General features: G+C 38.7%; 1 protein-coding gene across 1 annotated transcript in view; it reads left to right on the top strand.

The window, feature by feature from the left end:
* Positions 1-3,287: 3,287 nt before the first annotated feature.
* IGSF10 (immunoglobulin superfamily member 10) overlaps positions 3,288-19,329 on the top strand; it is a 45,950-nt gene continuing 29,908 nt past the window's right edge. Inside the window, exons 1-2 of the mRNA XM_044251604.1 lie at positions 3,288-3,481; positions 5,266-5,395. Coding sequence (XP_044107539.1) covers positions 3,288-3,481; positions 5,266-5,395 — 324 coding nt within the window. The remainder of the gene's footprint in view (positions 3,482-5,265; positions 5,396-19,329) is intronic.

The raw sequence follows: 19,329 nt of genomic DNA, 5'->3' as shown, positions 1-19,329 counted from the left end.
AGCTGTTCTCATTCTAGGAAGTTATTTCCCTAAACTAGCAGTTCCCAAAATTCAGCTACATGGGAATCATCTGGAAAGCTTGTTAACACACAGACTCCAAGGTCCCATCCCTATAATTTCTGATTGAGCTGTGGTTCTGGGATGGAGTCTGAGAATTCATTATTTTTAACAAGGCCCCGGGCGAAGTTGATGTTGTTTGCCCCTGAGTCCCACCGTTCTGAAGTACTCATTTCAAATTCCCAACTTCCATACAGTATAACCAAGAGAGTGAAACAAGGTCATTTTAGTTACATTAATTCAGTGTTTATGAGTCAAAACATTGGGAGCTCTGTTTACAGTCGCAGGAGCTATGAAACAAGGTCTCCGTCTCATAGGGGCAATTCCTGGACAGTGAGGGTGAAGATGACAGAGGGGGAACACAACCCCAGCAAACAACTCCATTTAAACCCAGTTCTCTAGTGTGACCCTTCTCACAAGAGACTTTCTCCAAATGGGCCAGACCGGAGATGCAAACTGCAGGTATCACAGGTTATCCTCGCCAACTCTCAGCCTTGGAGCAGAACTTCCGGGAGCTACAGATAGTGGGAACTCAGCCGAACTCCAAAAGCCCCAAGCCCACCTGTCAACAGGTGAAGGAGGTGACGTTGGCACGGACGTCCACGCACTGAAACTGTCCTGTCCACCTGCTCCCGTTTGCCCGGGAATTAGAAGTCAAGGAGGAAATGAGATGGAAGGCAAAGAGGCGTCCCGTGCGCCCTCAAAAACAAAGAGGAGCTTGGTGGTCGTTTGTTTTCCCTGTGCCGCAGAATCCCGGCGGAGTCCCCAGACACATAATTCAACGTCACCCCGGTCCCCGCCCCCACCTTCCCTCCTCGGCTCTGGAAGGTCCTGAGACCCCGCGGCTGAGCTTGGGACACCGCGACGGCGTGAGCCCATTGGTCACCTGGGCAAAGAGGTGAGCTGCTCCGCCAATCCACTCCTGGCAGGGGACGGACAGGACGCTCGAGGGATTAGGGGCTCAGCGTGGGAACGCAGCGAGTCCCGCAGCAGGAGGCAGCTGGGGCGAGTGCACAGAAAGGACGCATCGGGGAGCGAGGGGCCATTAAAGCAAGCAGGAGCAAGTCATTTTTTCAGTGACTGATGCCAGGCAAGAGATGCAAAGATTAATTCAGTAGCTGGAGACTCTTATTGTGGGCATCTAAGACAGATATGTCCAAAAATAGAGAAACTCCTGGAACCTGGGAGGAAAAAATGGAATGATATTAATAGTTATAGTTCAATGACAACTTTAGGGAGGTTTTAAAGCACACTGTTGAGGGAAAAGAAAGGAAATTTTAAAACTTCCACTTTGTCTTTTGTTTCTGTAACAATTATAATACAGGAACCCTTCTTTTGGCTTAATGTGGGCGCACACGGGCTAGAGTTGACTGAAGCTGTGGACGCCCTCCAGGTCTCTCTCCAGAGTATCACTCCTGAGCTGCAAGCCGAAAGATTAAGCCATTTGCTCCTTTGGGGAGCAGAGAACTTTTCCTCACTTGGTTTTGGATACAGTTTTTCACTCACTGGTAAGATTTTTTATCTCTGCGTGGCTCAGGAGAGGATTCAGAACCAGTAAAGAAGAGCTCAGGTACTGTTAATTTCTATTTTGTTATATACATTTTTCAGGTTTAAATTTGTAGGAATGCACTGTCCATATGTTCTTGTAGAGTTGTGATTCTTTTAAATGACTCTATGTGGGCATAACCCAGAACTTTTGTTTTTTAGCTGAATGAATTTCCTTTGTCCCACCATTTGTTTTTTTTGCTTAAATAATGATGGAAGGTGGAAATGCTGTCTTCAACCACATGTTCACTTAAAATTTTTGTAATCAGATGGTTATAATGACAAAAGTCATGTGATTAATCCTATGTTAAATTTTAGTTTGGACTAAATTCTGATAATAATTCCGCTATCTTTATGTATATGAAGACTAGCAACTCTGCATCTATTTTTAGCATTGTTTATAGCTAAAAGATAGTTGCTGATATAATCCCAAAGAAACCATTCTATCCCAAGGAATGTTGAGATTTATAAATTATGAAGGTCACTTTTCTTAGAAAAACACAATAAAAATTTTATTGCAATCCTTGTATATTCTGAATTTCAAGGGAAAATTAGGTTTGGATCCTTGAGCTTGCCCCACATATGGCTAATTTTGTTTTTCCAAGAAGCTGAGCATATTTCTTCCGTTATGATGCTCCCTGACTCCCATGGCAGAAAGGAGGTAGAAGAGGAGGAGGTAGTGGAGGAGCAGGAGGAAGAGGTACTGGAGGAGTTAGAGGAGGAGGGGGAGGAGGTGGGGGAGGAGCTACTGTGGCTTGTGGTTATTTCATGGCAGTGAAGCGTGCAACGTGTCTTTTTTGGCAAGGACTAAAGGACATGTCTGAGATTTATTCACCCTTCCAGTGGAGTATTACAGCTCTTAAAAATGTTTTTGAAAAAGGTTCAATAAAGCAAAAAACAGACATTATACACTCAATGAATAAAGTGTGTTACAAATTTCTTTTGGTCACATATATACACACATATACACAGAAATATATACCACCTATGAAAGGTGAAGGAATACAGCAAAATGTTAATGTTTATATGTGGGTTGTAGGAATATGAGTAATTTTCTTCTACTTATTTACAGCTTCCAAACTTTCTATGATGCACACAGATTCGTTCTATAATCAGTATTTTAAAAGTTGGTCTAAAAAAAACTAATGGGTAAACAGGAGACTAGGCCTTCCGTATTTCCGTTGGCATAATACCTTCATTATGGTCTCTCTTTTCTCTTTTTACTGACTTTTTTTTTTAAGATTTTATTTATTTGTCAGAGAGATAGAGAGAGCACAGGCAGGCAGAGTGGCAGGCAGAGGCAGAGGGAGAAACAGGCTCCCGTGGAGCAAGGAGCCCGATGTGTGACTCGACCCCAGGACCCTAAGATCATGACCTGAGCCGAAGGCAGCTGCCCAACCAACTGAGCCACCCAAGCATCCCCTTTTTACTGACTTTCTAAGTCATAGGCATTTTTGTTTTCACTAAGAAGTGAGAAGCTGTGAAGGAATTTTCACAGTAAATATTTCACTTGATCACAAAGTTTTGCAAAGAGTAAGTTTTACCATACAAGTTGTGAATGAATGAAGTTAGCCACTTATGACCTTTCAGAAAGCTTTCCCAGATAACAGACTTTGAGTTTGTACTGGAATTTTGCTCAAACCATACCTACAACTCTGAGGTGTAATTTTTTTTTTTCCCCCAGGATGAAGGCTAAAGGCAGAGGAATCACCTGCTTGCTGGTCTCTTTCTCCGTGACATGCCTGGTGGCCAGCCGTGGGGGCAATGCCTGTCCTCGTCGCTGTGCTTGCTACGTGTCCACTGAGGTGCACTGCACATTTCGGTACCTGACCTCCATCCCAGACAGCATCTCACCCAATGTGGAACGTATTAATTTAGGGTGCGTGGGGCCCCTTGTCTTGTGCCCTTCTCAAGCAGACATCACACTGATGCTTCATGCCCAAAATATCAAACAAAACTTGTGACTTTAGGAGATGAACCAAAATGGTATTTCTCTTCTGAAATAAGCATATGAAGATCTTAAGTTTGTGAGGGACAATAAGCAATATTTTCCTGGTAAGCTTTTACTAGGAGAAAGTTCTAGAACCTGAAATCACTCTTGATAGGATGAGAGGCCCAAGACTATAGAAGAACTTCATGCTGGCTACCTTTTTACTGGAAAATAGCATCTGTTAAGAATTAGAGTTGTGGCCTATCAGGAGGCGATAATGACACTGGAAATGTCTTCCCATATATAAAAGATACATATGAAAAGTTGGTTAGACCCTTTAAGAAGGCCCTTGGACTTCTTTTCATGCAAAGTGACTTATTTAAAATTTAAAATTCTTTAAAACATGTAAACCTAATTAAATCTGCTAAAAGGTGATTCTGTTTTAAAGGTTCGTGAAAAACTGTGGTGTGTGTGTGTATACACATGTGCAGTCCGATATAACATCATGTGTCTGAAAATAGGAAGAACCTACTATATGCCAGGGATACAGTAAGGAACAAGATGAACTATTTACGTCTAGAAGCTACAGTGAAAGGGAGAAAACAGATGCACCATAAGTAGTAAGAACCTTCAAAGAGCATGCAAAGTTCCTTGGAACACTCGCTAATGATAATAGGTAACACTGACTGTGCCCTTACCGCCATCAGGCACTGAGCAGGGCACTCTCCACACATTCACTCAATCCTCAGAACACCTTTTAAGTCGCTTCTATTATTTGCACTTTATAGATGAAGAAATGGAGGCTTAAAAAGATTGCTGATTTTACCCAGGGTTCATCCACTACCAAGGCCTAGATTCATAATCCTAGCCAAGTTACTTGACCAAACTCTTTGGTTAAGAGTCCAGGTTTCTTTTTTTTTCTCTTTTCTTTTTTTAATATTCTATTTATTTATTTGACAGAGAGATCACAAGTAGGCAGAGAGGCAGGCAGAGAGAGAGGGGGAAGGAAACAGCCTTCCTGTTGAACAGAGAGGCCAATGTGGGACTTGATCCCAGGACCCTGGGATCATGACCTGTGCTGAAGGCAGAGGCTTAACCCACGGAGCCACCCAGGCGCCCTGAGAATCCAGATTGTTCAACCTCTGCTTTATAGTGAGAAATTCTATCTGGGAAAGCAAGGGATGGGGGCGTGTCCTCAAAGAAGGGGCTGGGCCTGACCGGGAGTCACAAGTAGAGAGAAACGGAGCTAGCAGCATCCCAAGCTGAAGGAACTACGCATGTAGAAAGGGTGGAAAATGAGGAGGAATGTGTTATATCCTGGGCAGGGCAGTGTGGGCATGTAACCCAATGGGGAGTGGGTGGGCCTTCTGTGGCATCTGATGAATCTCAATATATGCCAAGCATTTGATTTTCTCCTTCGAGCACAGGTTATAAAAAGTGAGGTACTGGGAACCTGGGTGGCTCAGTCCATTAAGATTCTGCCTTTGGTTCAGGTCATGATCCCAGGAGCCTGAGATCAAGCCCCACCTCAGGCTCCCTGCTCTGCGGGCAGCCTGCTTCTCCCTCTCCCTCTGCCCTCACCACATGCTCTCTCTCTCTTTCTCAAACAAAATAAAATATAAAAAGGGAGATAATGGGTTTTGTGTGTGGACGTGTGTGTGTGCACTTTTGCTTTGACAACTGAACCACAGCTGATAGGCGTAGCTTATACCTTATAGTTGTTTTAATTTCAGGTACAACAGCTTGGTTAGATTGACAGAAACAGATTTTTCCGGCCTGAACAAATTGGAGTTGCTAATGCTACACAGCAATGGCATTCATACAATTCCAGCTAAGACCTTCTCGGATCTGCAGGCCTTGCAGGTAAGACAAGGGATGGGGAAAGTGCAGGTTCAAGAGGCAAGATGACCATTCCAGTGGAACCCAAAAATCAAGATTCTGTGCGTTAGAGGGAGACATCAAGGAGGATGTCCGAGACTGATTTCTCTTTAAAACAATAGTTTGTGGAAATTAGAATAATAAGAAAATTCTGAGGCATTTTCTCAGATCTGGGCTAATAAGAAAAAAAAATCAATACCCAGGGATTACTGCATCTTTAAAACTTAATGCAGAAAGGCTACTTCTAGTCTTGTTCATCTGGGACTTGTTTTAGACAGAAGTTAGCTTTGTACATGTAAATATACTTTTTAACTTTTTACTTTATTTATACCTTGTCTTGTTCAAAAAATTTTGAAAAGTTGTGGGGACTTCTAAGAATACACCAAATATGACAAGAATTGCTACTCTAGTAAGTGAGAAAGTAAAGATAAAACACATCTAGAGATAATAGAAAAGGGGATTATGGGGGAAAATACACGGAAAGATCAGCATGTCTGATACATATGTAGGACTTAAAGATTTTGAAAAGCTAACTCACAATTCAAGATGTCTATCAAATTTTTTAAATACATAAAAAAACTGTTCAAGAAAGACACAACCATATCTGATTTATTTTTTTAAATTTTTTTATCAATGTATATTTGATATATAATATTATACTGGCTTCAGGTGTACAAAATAAGTGCTTCAACATTTATATACATTAGGAAGTGATTACTATGATAAATCTAGCTACAAAGTCATGGTACAAAGTTGTTACAGTATTGTTAACTGTATTTCCTATGCTGCACATCACATTCCTATGTCTCATTTATTTTATAGCTGTAAGCTTGTATCTTTTAATCGCCTTACCTTATTTTGCCCATCTCTTCCCCCGCCTCCCAGCAACCATCAGACTGTTCTCTGTACCTATGAGTCTGTCTGTATCTTTTTTGTTTTTTGGAGTCCACAAATAAGTGAAATTTTATGGTACTTGCCTTTCTCTGACTTATTTCATTTAGAATACTATCATTTCTTCCATCCATGTTGTCACAAATGGCAAGATTTTTTTCTTTTTTATGACCAAATAATATTCATGTGTGTGTAGACACACATATACATATACACATATACATCTCTTTTATCTATCTATTGATGGACACTTAAGTAGCTTCCATATCTTGGCTATTGTAAATAATGCTGCAGTAAACATATGGGTGCATATATCTTTTGGAATTAGTGTATTCATTTTGTCCAGATAAGTATGCAGAAGTGGAATTTCTGGATTGTATGGTAGTTCTATTTTTAATTTCTTGAGGCATCTCCATACTGCTTTCCAGTTGCTGCACTTTTTGTATGCCCACCAACAGTGCACAGGAGCTCCCTATCCCTAACAACCTTACCAACAGCTGTTGTTTCCTGTGTTGTTAATTTTAGCCATTCCAACAGGTGTGAGGTGATCCGTCATTGTGGTTTGGATTTGCATTTCCCTGATAATAAGTGATGTTGAACATCTTTTCATGTCTGTTGGCCATCTGGATGTCTTCCCTGAAAGAGAACTGTTTTTTAATTGGATTATGTTTTGGGGGTGTTGAGTTTTGTGAGTTCTTTGTATGTTTTGGATACGAATGTTACAGAATATGTCATTTGCAAATATCTTCTCCCATGCCATAAGTTTTGTCTTTTAGTTTTGTTGATGTTTCTTGACTGTGAAGAATCTTTTTATCTTGATGAAGTCCCAAGTCCTCGTTTTGGCTTTTGTTTCCTTTACTCAGGGGACATACCTACAAAAAAGTGCTAGGGCTGATGTCAGAGGAAATTCCTGCCTCTGTTCTCTTCTAGGATTTTTATGGTTTCACGTCTCTCATTTAGGTCTTTAATCCGTTTTGAATTTATTTTTGTCTATGGTGTAAGAAAGTCATCCAGTTTCATTCTTTTGCCTGTGACTGTCCAGTTTTCCCAACCTCATTTGTTGAAGAGACTGTCCTTTTCCCACTGGATATTCTTTGCTGCTTTGTGGAGGATTAACTGACCATATAGCTGGGCTTATTTCCAGGGCTTCTATTCTGTTCTTTTGATCTTTGTGTCTGTTTTTTGTGCCAGTACCATACTGTTTTGATTGCTATAGCTTTATAATATTACTTGAAGTTCAGAATTCCAGTGCCTCCAGCTTTGATTTTCATTTCCAAGACTGCTTTCATTATTTGGGGTCTGTTGTGGTTCTACTCAAATCTTAGGATTGTTTGTTCTAACTCTGTGAAAAATGTTGTTGGTATGTTGATAAGGATTGCATTAAATGTGTAGATTGCTTTGGGGAGTATGGTCATTCTAATAACATTTGTTCTTCCAAACCCTGAACATAAAATGTCATTCCACTTCTTTGTGTCCTCTTCCATTTCTTCATTAATGTTTTACAATTTTCAGAATATAGGCCTTTCAGTTCTTTGGTTAGGCTTATTCCTACCTATCTTATTGTTTTTGGTGCAATTGTAAAAGGGATTGTTTTCTTAATTTCTCTCCTGCTTTATTATGGGTGTAGAGTAATGCAACAGATTCCTGTGTACTGATATTATATCCTGTGACTTTACTGAATTCATTTATCAGTTTTAACAGTTTTGGTGGAGTCTTTCAGGTTCTCTCTATGTAGAATGATGTCATCTGTAAATAGTAAACATTTCACTTATCAATTTGGATGCCTTTTATTTCTTTTTGTTGTCTGACTGCTGTGGCTAGGACTTCCAGTACTGTGTTGTATAATATATTGAGACTGGACATCCATGTCTTGTTCTTGACCTTAGGGAAAGGGCTGTCCATTTTTGCCCACTAAGGATAATGTCGGTTATGGGTTTTCATATATGGCCTAATTACATTTAAGTATGTTCCCTCCAAAACTACTTTGTAGAGGGTTTTTTTTTTTTATCATGAATGCATGTTGTACTTGGTCAAATGCTTTTTCGCATCTATTGAAATGATCATATGGTCTTATCCTTTCTCCTGATGATGTAATGTATCATTTGATAGATCTACAAATATTGAACCATTCTTGAAACCCAGGAGTAAATCCCAGTGGATCAGTGTGAGCGATTTTTTTAGTGTATTGTTGGGTTTGATTTGCTAGTGATTTGTTGAGGATTTATGCATCTACATTCATCAGAGATATTGGTCTCTAGTTCTCTTTTTTTGTGATGTCTTTATCTGGTTTTAGTATCACGGTAATGCTGGCCCCATAGAATGAATTTGGAAGTTTTCCTACTTTTTCTATTATTTTTTGGAGTAGTTTGAAAACAGAGGTATTAACCCTTCATTAAATGTTTGGTAGAATTCACCTGTGAAGCTATCTATCTGGTTCTGAACTTCTGTTTATTGGGAGCTTTTAGATTACTGATTCCATTTCCTTGCTGGTTATTGATCTGTTCAAGTTTCCTGTGTCTTCCTGTTTCAGTTTTGGTAAGTTCTATGTTTCTGGGAATTGATCCATTTCTTCTGAGTTGTCTAATTTGTTGGCATATAGTTTTTCTAAATATTCTCTAATTGTATTTCTGTGGTATTGGTGCTTATTTTCTCCTCATCTGTGATTTTATTTATTTGGGTCCTTTCTCTTTTCTTTTTAATAAGTCTGGCTAGAGGTTTATCAGTTTTATTGATTTTTTGCGAAGAAGCAGCTCCTGGTTTTGTGGTATCTGTACTATTGTTTTTTTGGTTCCTATATTATTTATTTTTGGTCTAATCTTTGTTATTTCCTTTCTTCTGCTGGTTTTCGGTTTTGCTTGTTGTCCTTTTGTAGCTTTTTTAGTTGTAAGGTTAGGTTGTTTATATGAGATTTTTCTTCTTGAGTTACGACTGTATTGCTATAAACTTTCCTCTCAGAACTGTGTTTCCTACATCCCAAAGGTTTTAGACCATTGTGTTTTCACTTTCATTTGTTTCCATGTACTTATTTATTTCTTGATTTCCTGACCCTTCATTGTTCAGTAGCATGTTATTTGACCTCCATGTATTTGTGCTCATCCCAGATTTTTTCTTGTGGTTGACCTCTAGTTTCATAGGGTTGTGGCCAGAAAAGGTACATGGTATGATTCAGTCTTTTTGTATTTGTTGAGGCTGATTTTGTGGCCTGATACATATTCTGTTTTGGAGAATCTTTCATGTGCATTTGAAAAGAATGTGTATTCTGCTATTGAAGGAGAGAATGTTCTAAATATATCTCGAAGTCCATCTGGTCCAGTGTGTCATTAAAAGCCATTGTTTCCTTGTTGATTTTCTGTTTAGATCATCTGTCCATTGATGTAAATGCAGTGTTAAAGTACCTACTATTACTGTATTGTTTTGGATCCGTTTCATCATTATTAACTGTTTTATGTATTTGGGTGCTCCCATGTTGGGTGCATAAATATTTACAATTGTTTTATGTCCATGTTGGATTGTTGCCATTATTATTATATAGGATTCTTCTCTGTCTGTTACAGTCTTTTTTTTTTTTAAGATTTTATTTATTTATTTGACAGAGAGAGACACAGTGAGAGAGGGGATACAAGCAGGGGGAGTGGGAGAGGGAGAAGCAGGAAACCCGATGTGGGGCTCGATCCCAGGACTCTGGGATCATGACCTGAGTCTAAGGCAGATGCTTAAAAGACTAAGCCACCCAGGCGCCCCTATAGTCTTTGTTTTAAAGCCTATTTTGTCTGATATAAGTATTGCTACTCCAGATTTCTTTCTTTCTTTCTTTCTTTCTTTCTTTTTTTAAGATTTTCATTACTTACTTACAGAGAGTGAGAGAGCACAAGCAGGGAGAGCAGGCGAGGGAGAAGCAGGCAGTCCATGGAGCAGGGAGCCTGATACGGGGTTTGATCCCAGGACCCCAGGATTATAACCTGAGCCAACGGCAGACACTTAACAACTGAGCCACCCAGGGGCCCCTCCAGATTTCTTTTGACAGTCATTTGCATGATTAATGGTCTTCATCCCCTCAGTTGCAATCTGCAGCTGTTTGTAGGTCTAAAATGAGTCTCTTGTAGGTGGCATATACTGGGTCTTTTTTTTTTTTTAATCTATTCTGATTAGTGTTCAGTCCATTTACATTAAAATAATTTTTGAGAGATATGTATTTATTGCCATTTTATTACTTGTTATGTGGTTGTTTCTGAAAATTTTCTCTAATTCTTTCTTTCATGATTTGCTCATTTTCTTTAGTGAGATTTTTGGATTTCTTTCTATTAATTCTTGGCATATGTATTAGTGGTATTTTGATTTGATTACTATTAGATTTGTATATAACATATTCTAGATATAATAGTCTGTATTAAGTTGGTGATCTTTTAAGTCTGAACCCATTCTTTACTCCTCTGGTCCCTGTGTTTTAGGTATATGATAGCATACTTTATAGCCTTTTATTTTGCGAGTTGACTGGTTTTTCATATAAATATTCATTTTTACTGCATTTTTGCTTTCTACCTTCATACTGTCATTTTTGGTCTTTCCTTTCCACTCAAAGCATTCCCTTTAATATTTCTTGCAAAACTAGTTTAATGCTCATGAACTTCTTTAGTTCTTCTCTTCTTCTATTATGAAAGATAGCCTTGCTGGACAGAGCATTCTTGGCTACAGGTTTTTCCTATTCAGTACTTTGAATACATGCTACTCCTTTCTGGCTTGGAAGGTTTCTGCTTAAAAATCTCCTGATAGCCTTATTGCGGGGGGCGGGGGAGCCCTTTGTATGTAATTGTCTTCTTTTGCTGCTTTTAAATTTTTTATCAATATATTTTTCCATTTTAATAAAAGTATATCTTCGTGTGGATCTGCTCTTGTTGGTTTAGTTGGGGGTTCTCTGTGCTTCCTAGGTCTGGATATCTGTTTCCTTCCTGAGATTAGGGAAGTTTTCAGCTATTATTCCTTTAAATAACCTCTCTGCCCTCATTTTTCTATTCTTCTTCTGGGACTCTTATAATACAAATGTTACTACATTTGATGGAGTCACTGAGTTCCCTAAGTCTATTTTTGTTTTGCATAATTTTCGTTACTTTCTTTTGTTTACTCGATTACTTCATATTACTCTGTCTTCTAGGTCATTAATTTGTTCCTCTGCTTCTTCCAGTGTGCTGTTCATTCTATCAAGTGTGTTTCTCATTTTGTTTACTGAGTCTTTTCTCTGTGCTATGTTATTCCTTATCTCTGTGTTAATGGTGTCACTGGTGTCCTCCACCTTTTTCTTCAGTCCAGTGAGAATCCATATGAACATTGCTTTAAATTCTCCATCAGGCATGTTACTTGTATCCGTTTTACTTAGAACTCTGGCAGTGTCCTTGTCCTGTTATTTCATTTGGGACAAATTCCTTTTTCTTTTTATGTTGTCTGAGTCTCTGTGCCTGTTTCTCTGTGTTAAGAAAGTCAGCTATATCTCCTGTTATTGAGGGTAATCGCTTTATGAAGAAGAGTTCCTGTAGTGTCCTGCAATGTAGTGCCACCTGTCTCCCAGGGCCTGGACCCTCCACGATTATCTTCAGTGTGTGCTGCATGAGCTCTGCTATTGTATCATGGCTGCTTTATCCTTCAGGCCAGTTGACTGCAGAGGCTCTCTGTCTGTTATTGGCAGTGTTTGGTCCCTGGCCTAAATGTGGTGTGTTTTAGGGGCGCCTGGGTGGCTTAGTGGGTTAAAGCCCCTGCCTTCGGCTCAGGTCATTATCCCAGGGTCCTGGGATCAAGCCCCGCCTCAGGCTTTCTGCTCAGCATCAGGGTCTCTGCTCGGTGGGGAGCCTGCTTCCACCTCTCTCTCTCTCTGCCTGCTTGTGGTCTCTGTCTGTCAGATAAATAAATAAAATCTTAAAAAAAAAATGGGACGCCTGGGTGGCGCAGTTGGTTGGACGACTGCCTTCGGCTCAGGGCGTGATCCTGGAGTCCCGGGATCGAGTCCCACATCAGGCTCCCAGCTCCATGGGGAGTCTGCTTCGCTCTCTGACCTTCTCCTCACTCATGCTCTCTCTCACTGTCTCTCTCTCAAATAAATAAATAAAATCTAAAAAAAAAAAAATAAAAAAAAAAAAAAAATGTGGTGTGTTTTAACTAAGTGTGCTCTGGTTTGCTTGTGAAATGAGACCTGTTGCTGCTGCCACCAGAACTGAATGTACACAAAACTCTCAGGTCAAGAGACATGGTGTTAGCATGGGTTTGGGCTAATCTTCTAAGGGAGGCAGCCTACTGCACTGGGACAGAGGCAAGCTTGACTGGGAAGGGCAGTTCTGGAGCTCAGGTAGGTGGGGCTTGGTGTAAGCAAGTTAGGTAGTGAGTTTTGGTGCTTCACTGGTACTTGGCCCTATGCGTATACTGAGCTGCGGGGAAGGGAAAGAGAGCCTGCCAGTTCCTTTGTTCCTGGTGGAATCTCTCTGAACAGTGCACCTCTTGGATATGCACTATAGTTGCTCCCCAAGCATCTTCAGATCACTGTTTTTACGGCAAATGTCAGCGGGCTCTTTGCCCTACCTTCTTTCCAAGTGAAGCCTCAATGCCCTCCAATCTCTCCCAGAGCTGAACATAACAACCCTTAAAACTCCAGGTTTAAAGCCCTGCTGTTTGCAAGAACTCACAAAATTTGGGCCCTTTCACTTTGTAGGCCAATTGCTATGGCATTCATTTTCCCCATGCATCCCCTTGTGTGTTAGTCTGTCTTTTGCCGAAGGGCAAAAGCTCCCCACCACAGCAGGCACAATCCATTTCTCTCCCAAGCTGCATCTCTCTACTTTCTACCTTTAGTTGTAGAGTTTGTTCTTCCAGTCTTCAGATGAATTTCTGGGGGTTTTAAGATGATTTTATAGTTATCAAGTTGTATGTGTGGATGAAGAGAGCCTAGGGTCCTCCTACTCCATTGCCGTCTCCCTCTCACACCTAAATAAATTAAAAATTTTTAAGAGGATATACTATACCAGGGAGATTATAACTATAAGCAAGATCATTTCCAATGTTTAGAGTGCACTTCTGAGCCATGGTCCACAGGACTCAAACGAATCAAAATCAAGTAGTTCTTGGGGTGCCTGGGTGGCTCAGTGGGTTAAGCCTCTGCCTTCGGCTCAGGTCGTGATCTCAGGGTCCTGGGATCAAGCCCCGCATTGGGTTCTCTGCTCAGTGGGGAGCCTGCTTCCCCCGCCTTCTCTATCTGCCTCTCTGCCTACTTCTGATCTCTGTCTGTCAAATAAATAAATAAAATCTTAAAAAAAAAAAAGTCAAGTAGTTCTTAATAACCCCCACTGAAGGAGTTTCCTTTGTATGCCAAATGACCTAGTCAGTGATTTTATGTAACTAAGTTTTAACTTCCCCCAGAATTGTTAATTTAGATGGAGCAGGTGGTATTAGCCATAGCACAGATATCTCCTTGCTCAGCTGAAAGATAGTCAAGGGCTATCCTATCACCAAGAACTATGTGGGCCAGAGAGCCTAAGAATCTTTGTTGGGTAGGTCTTAGTGATGAGATCTACAATATCTTCGGTAGTTAAAAAGAAGTTCCCGATCATATCTTTATTTGTTTTCACTCCTAACCAGGCAAGTACGGCCCTGAATCATGAATGCCTCCTGGTAGGTCTTTTCTAACTCAGTGATATAAATACAGGAGAGCTGATTGATGAAGTATCTTAGTTGTCTATGGACAATTAGGGGCACAGATAACCTAGAAGGCATTGCCCAGCTGTGTGCCAGCCATCTAGACATTTTTAGGCTCAAGAAGAATTATAACCATCACAGACAAAGACAAATTCTGTTGGCACACAGACCATTACCATTAGGGAGGTATTATTAATGGATTTGTTCACAAGGACTGTTGCATTTACTGGTTCAAGCCAAGGGCTAGTCAGGTTTTTCAATGCATATAAGAAGAGAAACCCTAAACCTGAAATAGAGTGTTGTTCTAAATGTCTTGCAAAGATGGGTGCTGGTGGTAAGTTCTCTTGGTGAGAACAGATATCATCTAGATAGCCATGGGAATATGGGGGTGCAAATGTACTAAGATTAACACAAGTATTTGTGTTTGATGGGCAAGTACAGTTTTTACTGGAGAAAGGTAAAAAGGCACTGGATATTCTGGACATGAAAGTTGAACTTGGTAAGAGATTTCTAAGGGGGTAAGAGGGGCTGGTGATTGTAGTCTGCAATGACATTGAATGTAGAAGAACTGCCTGTAAGGAGAACCAGGAGATCTCTAGCATCATGGACAGATAAAAATCTTTGACAAAATCAGCAGTCTGAAAGGTTATTGCCCTTAGCAATGGCCTGGGAGAAATGGATGATAGCATTATCTTTCCAGGAATGCCAGAGTGAAGACAAGGAGGAAGAGAAGGGTTTCTTGTTAAAGTATGAGATTTTGATCTGTCATTTGGGGCAGAAGCCATCTACCTCAATGTCAGCTACCTCTCTTCCTTATCAATTTGATTCAGAGGTCTCCAGCAACTGTACAGGACTAGATGTCAGGTGGAGCTTTCTTTGGCTGTAAGATGTACATCCAATCCCATATAGTTTTGCAGCAATGCCAAGTCAGAAGCCTTTGGTAAGGTCCCTTTCAGGGAAGCTTGAGGACTATCTTCTGATAATGTTTCCAAAATAATCACCAGACTCCAATATGGCACTAATATCCAAATATTTTAGTTTTTCTGTAATAACAAGCCAAAAGTAGATAAACCTGTTTAGTTAATGTTTCATTTTTTAAAATCTTATCAGGAAGTGATCTAGATATTTATTGAGTTCACCCTCACTCATCACTTAGCAAAACTTTAAGTTTTCAAAGTACCAAAAAGATTTGGAAAACTTTTAAAACTTTTTGTCTCTTTTATTTGTACTTGACAATTGTATCTAGATTACCCATGAAAAGTTCATGAGACATCAAAGAATATCAACCATTATTCTAAGTAATTTTTACTGAAACACACAAGAGATATAACATGAATTAAGTAAATTCAACAGAATAAAAGTGAAGATTATCTGTATTATATTCAAAGTTTAATAACTCTATAAAGATATGCTTGTTTTAATTAAGCCAACAAACTTAAACTTGATCATCCCAGATCAAGCAAATTTGAAAAACATTTGAATTAGTTTCTATTATATTTGACAATATAATTCATATAAGCATTTAATCTTCTTTAAGCCAATTCAGCAGAGCTCTTGTACCCATTAATTTTAGCAATACCATCTGGAGGCAGAAAATACCACATATCTACAACACACTTATATGACACACATGAACACAGAAACAGATGTAGAGAAGTTACACCTTCTGTTTTTAAATTACTGCCATGAAACAGGTACAAAACTCATTTGTTACAAAGGTTGAATTTAAAGTTATATCTCTAGGAGGTGGAGTAAGTTAAACTTATTTGATAATAAAGTTATTAAATCTTTTCAAATATCTTGCCCAGTGTCAGCTGGAACAAATAGTAAATATTTCCAGCAGTGTTAAACTCCTGAGCTTTTGTCAAAGATGGTGTAAAAGATACTATCTTCACAAGATTAGGAGTCTCTCCCAAAGATAAAGAACTAACAACCTATGTTTTCCAGACAATCAGAAAGCCAAGTCAAGTTCTTAGGATACAAATAAAAAAAGGACAAGGATGGGCCAATGTGAAAATTTGTTTCTCTTGACTGGGCTCAGAAAGTAATCGATTTACAAAAACTCTGGTGAATCCTCTCTAGGTTTAAGACATTCTTTAACTATGGCCTTTGATCAAGGAGTGAACGATAATCTGAAAAGAACTGCCTATATCCTCGGATGGTCTTATTTTAAAAAGGTAACTGTTTAATAGTCTCTTCAGAATGGATGTATCAGTATTACAGTCTTTTAGGTACATTTTCTCTCTCTCTTTCTCTTTAAGATTTATTTATTTGAGATACAGAGGGAGCAGGGGAAGGGGCAGAGGAAGAGGGCAAGCAGACTTCCCACTGAGCAGGGAGTCAGATGCAGGGCTTGATCCTAGGACCCTGAGATCATGACTTGAGCTGAAGGCAGACACTCAACTGATTCAGCCACCAAGGCATCCTCTCTAACTTCTCATTAACATTTTGCAGTAAATTGTTCAATGAAACTGTTTTGGAATTTTGAAATCTTTTGGAGGTTTCCAAATGCCAGTTGAAATAGGCATCCCTTTCTGTTTATTTGGGAACCCTTGCTTCCAAGTGCACTTCATAAATTACGTATGATTGGAACATTAATTGGAACATTCCCCTAATGACCAGTGTTTTGATGGCTGCACAGTATTCCATTGTATAAATATACCACATCTTCTTTATCCATTCACCTGTTGATGGACATCTAGGTTTTTTCCATAGTTTGGCTATTGGAATTATTAGAATTAAGAGGAAAAATTCCATTACTTTTTATTTTTCAAGTATTATCTATTATTACAATTCTTAATATATTTTTAATTCAGTATAATTAATATGCAGTGTTACATTTCAGGTGTATAATATAGTGATTGAACAATTCTATACATTACTCAGTGTTCAGCATAAGTGTATTCTTAATCCCCTTCACCTTTTTCACCCATCCCTACCCCTCAACCTCCACAATGATAACCATCAGTTTTCTATAGTTAAGAGTTTATTTTAGGTTTGTCTTTTTTTCTTTGGTTTCTTAAGTGCCATGTGTGAGTGAAATTGTATGGTATTTGCTTTCTCTGGCTAATTTCACTTTGTGTGTGTGTATGATACATATAAATATCTCCATTCATTTAGTGATAGAAACCTGGATTGTTCCCATATCGTGGCTATTGTAAATAGTGCTGCAGTAAACATAGGGAGATACATATATGGCTTTGAGTTAGTGTTTTTGTATTTTTTGGGGGGGTAAATACTCAATAGTGCAATTACTGGAACATAGCGTAGTTTTACTTTAAATTTTTTTCAGGAACTTTTATGTTTTCCACAGTGGCTGCACCACTTTTTCCCACTGACAGTACACAAGGATGCCTTTTTTCCCACATCCTTGCCAACACGTTATTTGTTGTGGTTTTGATGGTAGCCATTCCTGGCAGTTGTGAAGTGATACCTCATTGTGGTTTTGATTTGCATTTTCCTGATGTGTGATGTTGAGCATCTTTTCATACGTCTGTTGAGCATCTTTTCATGTGTCTGTTGGCCATTTTTATGTCGTTTTTGGAGAAATGTCCTCTGCCCATTTTTAATTGGATTATTTTGGGGGGATGCTGAGTTATAGAAGTTCTTTATATTTTTTTGGATATCAACTATTTATCAGGTATGTCATTTGTAAGCATCTTTTCCCATTCTGTAGGTTGTCTTTAAGTTTTGTTGATAGTTTACTTTGCTGTGCAGAAGCTCCTTATTTTGATATAGTCCCAATAATTCATCTTTGCTTTTGTTTCCTTTGCCTCAGGAGACATATCTAGAAAAATGTTGTTATGGTTAATGTCAGAGAAATTACTGCCTGTGCTGTCTTCTAGTTTTGTTACAGTTCCAGGTCTCATTTAGGTCTTTAATTCATTTTGAGTTTGTTTTTATATATGGTATAATTAAATGGTCCAGTTTTCCCAACACCATTTGTTGAAAAGACTTTTTACCTTATATATTCTTGCCTCCTTGTCATAGAATAATTGACCATATAAACATGGGTTTATTTCTGAGCTATTTTGTTCTGTTGACCTATGTGTCTACTTTTTTATGCCAGTACCATATTGTTTTGATTACAATTTTATAGTATATTTGAAATAGGGGATTATTATACCTCCAGTTTTGTTCTTCTTTATCAAGATTGCTTTGCCTATTCTGGGTCTTTTGTGATTCCATTCAAATTACAGAATTTTATGTTATAGTTTGTGAAAAATGCTGTTAGTATTTTGATAAGGACTGCATTAAATTTATAGGTTGCCTTGGGTAGTATAGGCGTCTTAATAATATTTGTTCTTCCAACCCATAAGCATGGAGTATCTTTCCATTTCTTTGTGCCCCCTTCAATTTCTTTTATTGGTCTGTTGTAGTTTCTAGAGTACAGGTCTTTCACTTCCTTGGTCAGGTTTATGTGTAGGTATTTTGTTATTTTAAGTGCAACTGTAAATTGGATTGTTGTGTTAATTTCTCTTTCTGCTACTTCACTATCAGTGTATAGAAATGCAACAGATTCCATATGTGAATTTTGTAACCCACAGCTTTATGGAATTTACTTATCATGACATCTGCAAATAGTGAAAATTTCACTTCTGCCTTACCAATTTGGATGCCTTTTATTTCTTGTCTGATTGCTGTGGCTAGGACTTCTAGTACTATGTTGAATAAAAGTCGTGAGAGTGGACATCCTTGTCCTGTTCCTGATCTAAGGGAAAAGCTGTTTTTTCCCATTAAGTATGGTGTTAGCTTTGGGTTTTTCATAGATGGCCTTTTTATGTTGAGGGTTTTTGTCAGGAATGGATGTTGTACTTTGTCAAATGCTTTTTCTATATCTATTGAAATAATCATATAGTTTTTGTCCTTTCTCTTGTTGATGTCATGTATCAGGTTGCTTGACCAGCAAATATTGAACTAGACTTATATCCCAGGAATAAATCTCACTTGATCATGGCTAATTTTTTTTTAAACTGTATTGTTGGATTCAGTTTGCCAATAATTTGTTGAGGATATTTTGCATCTATGTTCATTAGAGTATTGACTTATAGTTCTATTTTTTTGTAGTGTTTCTATCTGGTTTGGGGATAAGGCCTCATAGAATGAATTTGGAAGCTTTCCTTTCTCTTCTATTTTTTGAAATAGTTTGAGCAGAATAGGTATTAACTCCTCTTTGTTTTTGGTAAAGTTATACTGTGAAGCCATCTGGTTCTAGACTTCAATTTATTAGGATTTTTTTTTATTACTAATTCAATCTCATTGCTAATGGCAATAAAACAGATTAATCAGTCTTTTCATATTTTCTCTTTCTGGGAGTATTGGGAGGTTAAATGTTTCTAGGAATCCTCCATTTTTTT

Source organism: Neovison vison, chromosome 6 (assembly GCF_020171115.1).
Source record: "Neovison vison isolate M4711 chromosome 6, ASM_NN_V1, whole genome shotgun sequence".
NCBI classification, from domain to species: domain Eukaryota; kingdom Metazoa; phylum Chordata; class Mammalia; order Carnivora; family Mustelidae; genus Neogale; species Neogale vison.
The sequence above is the reverse complement of the archived record's forward strand: the minus strand, read 5'-3'. Positions and strand labels throughout refer to the sequence as shown.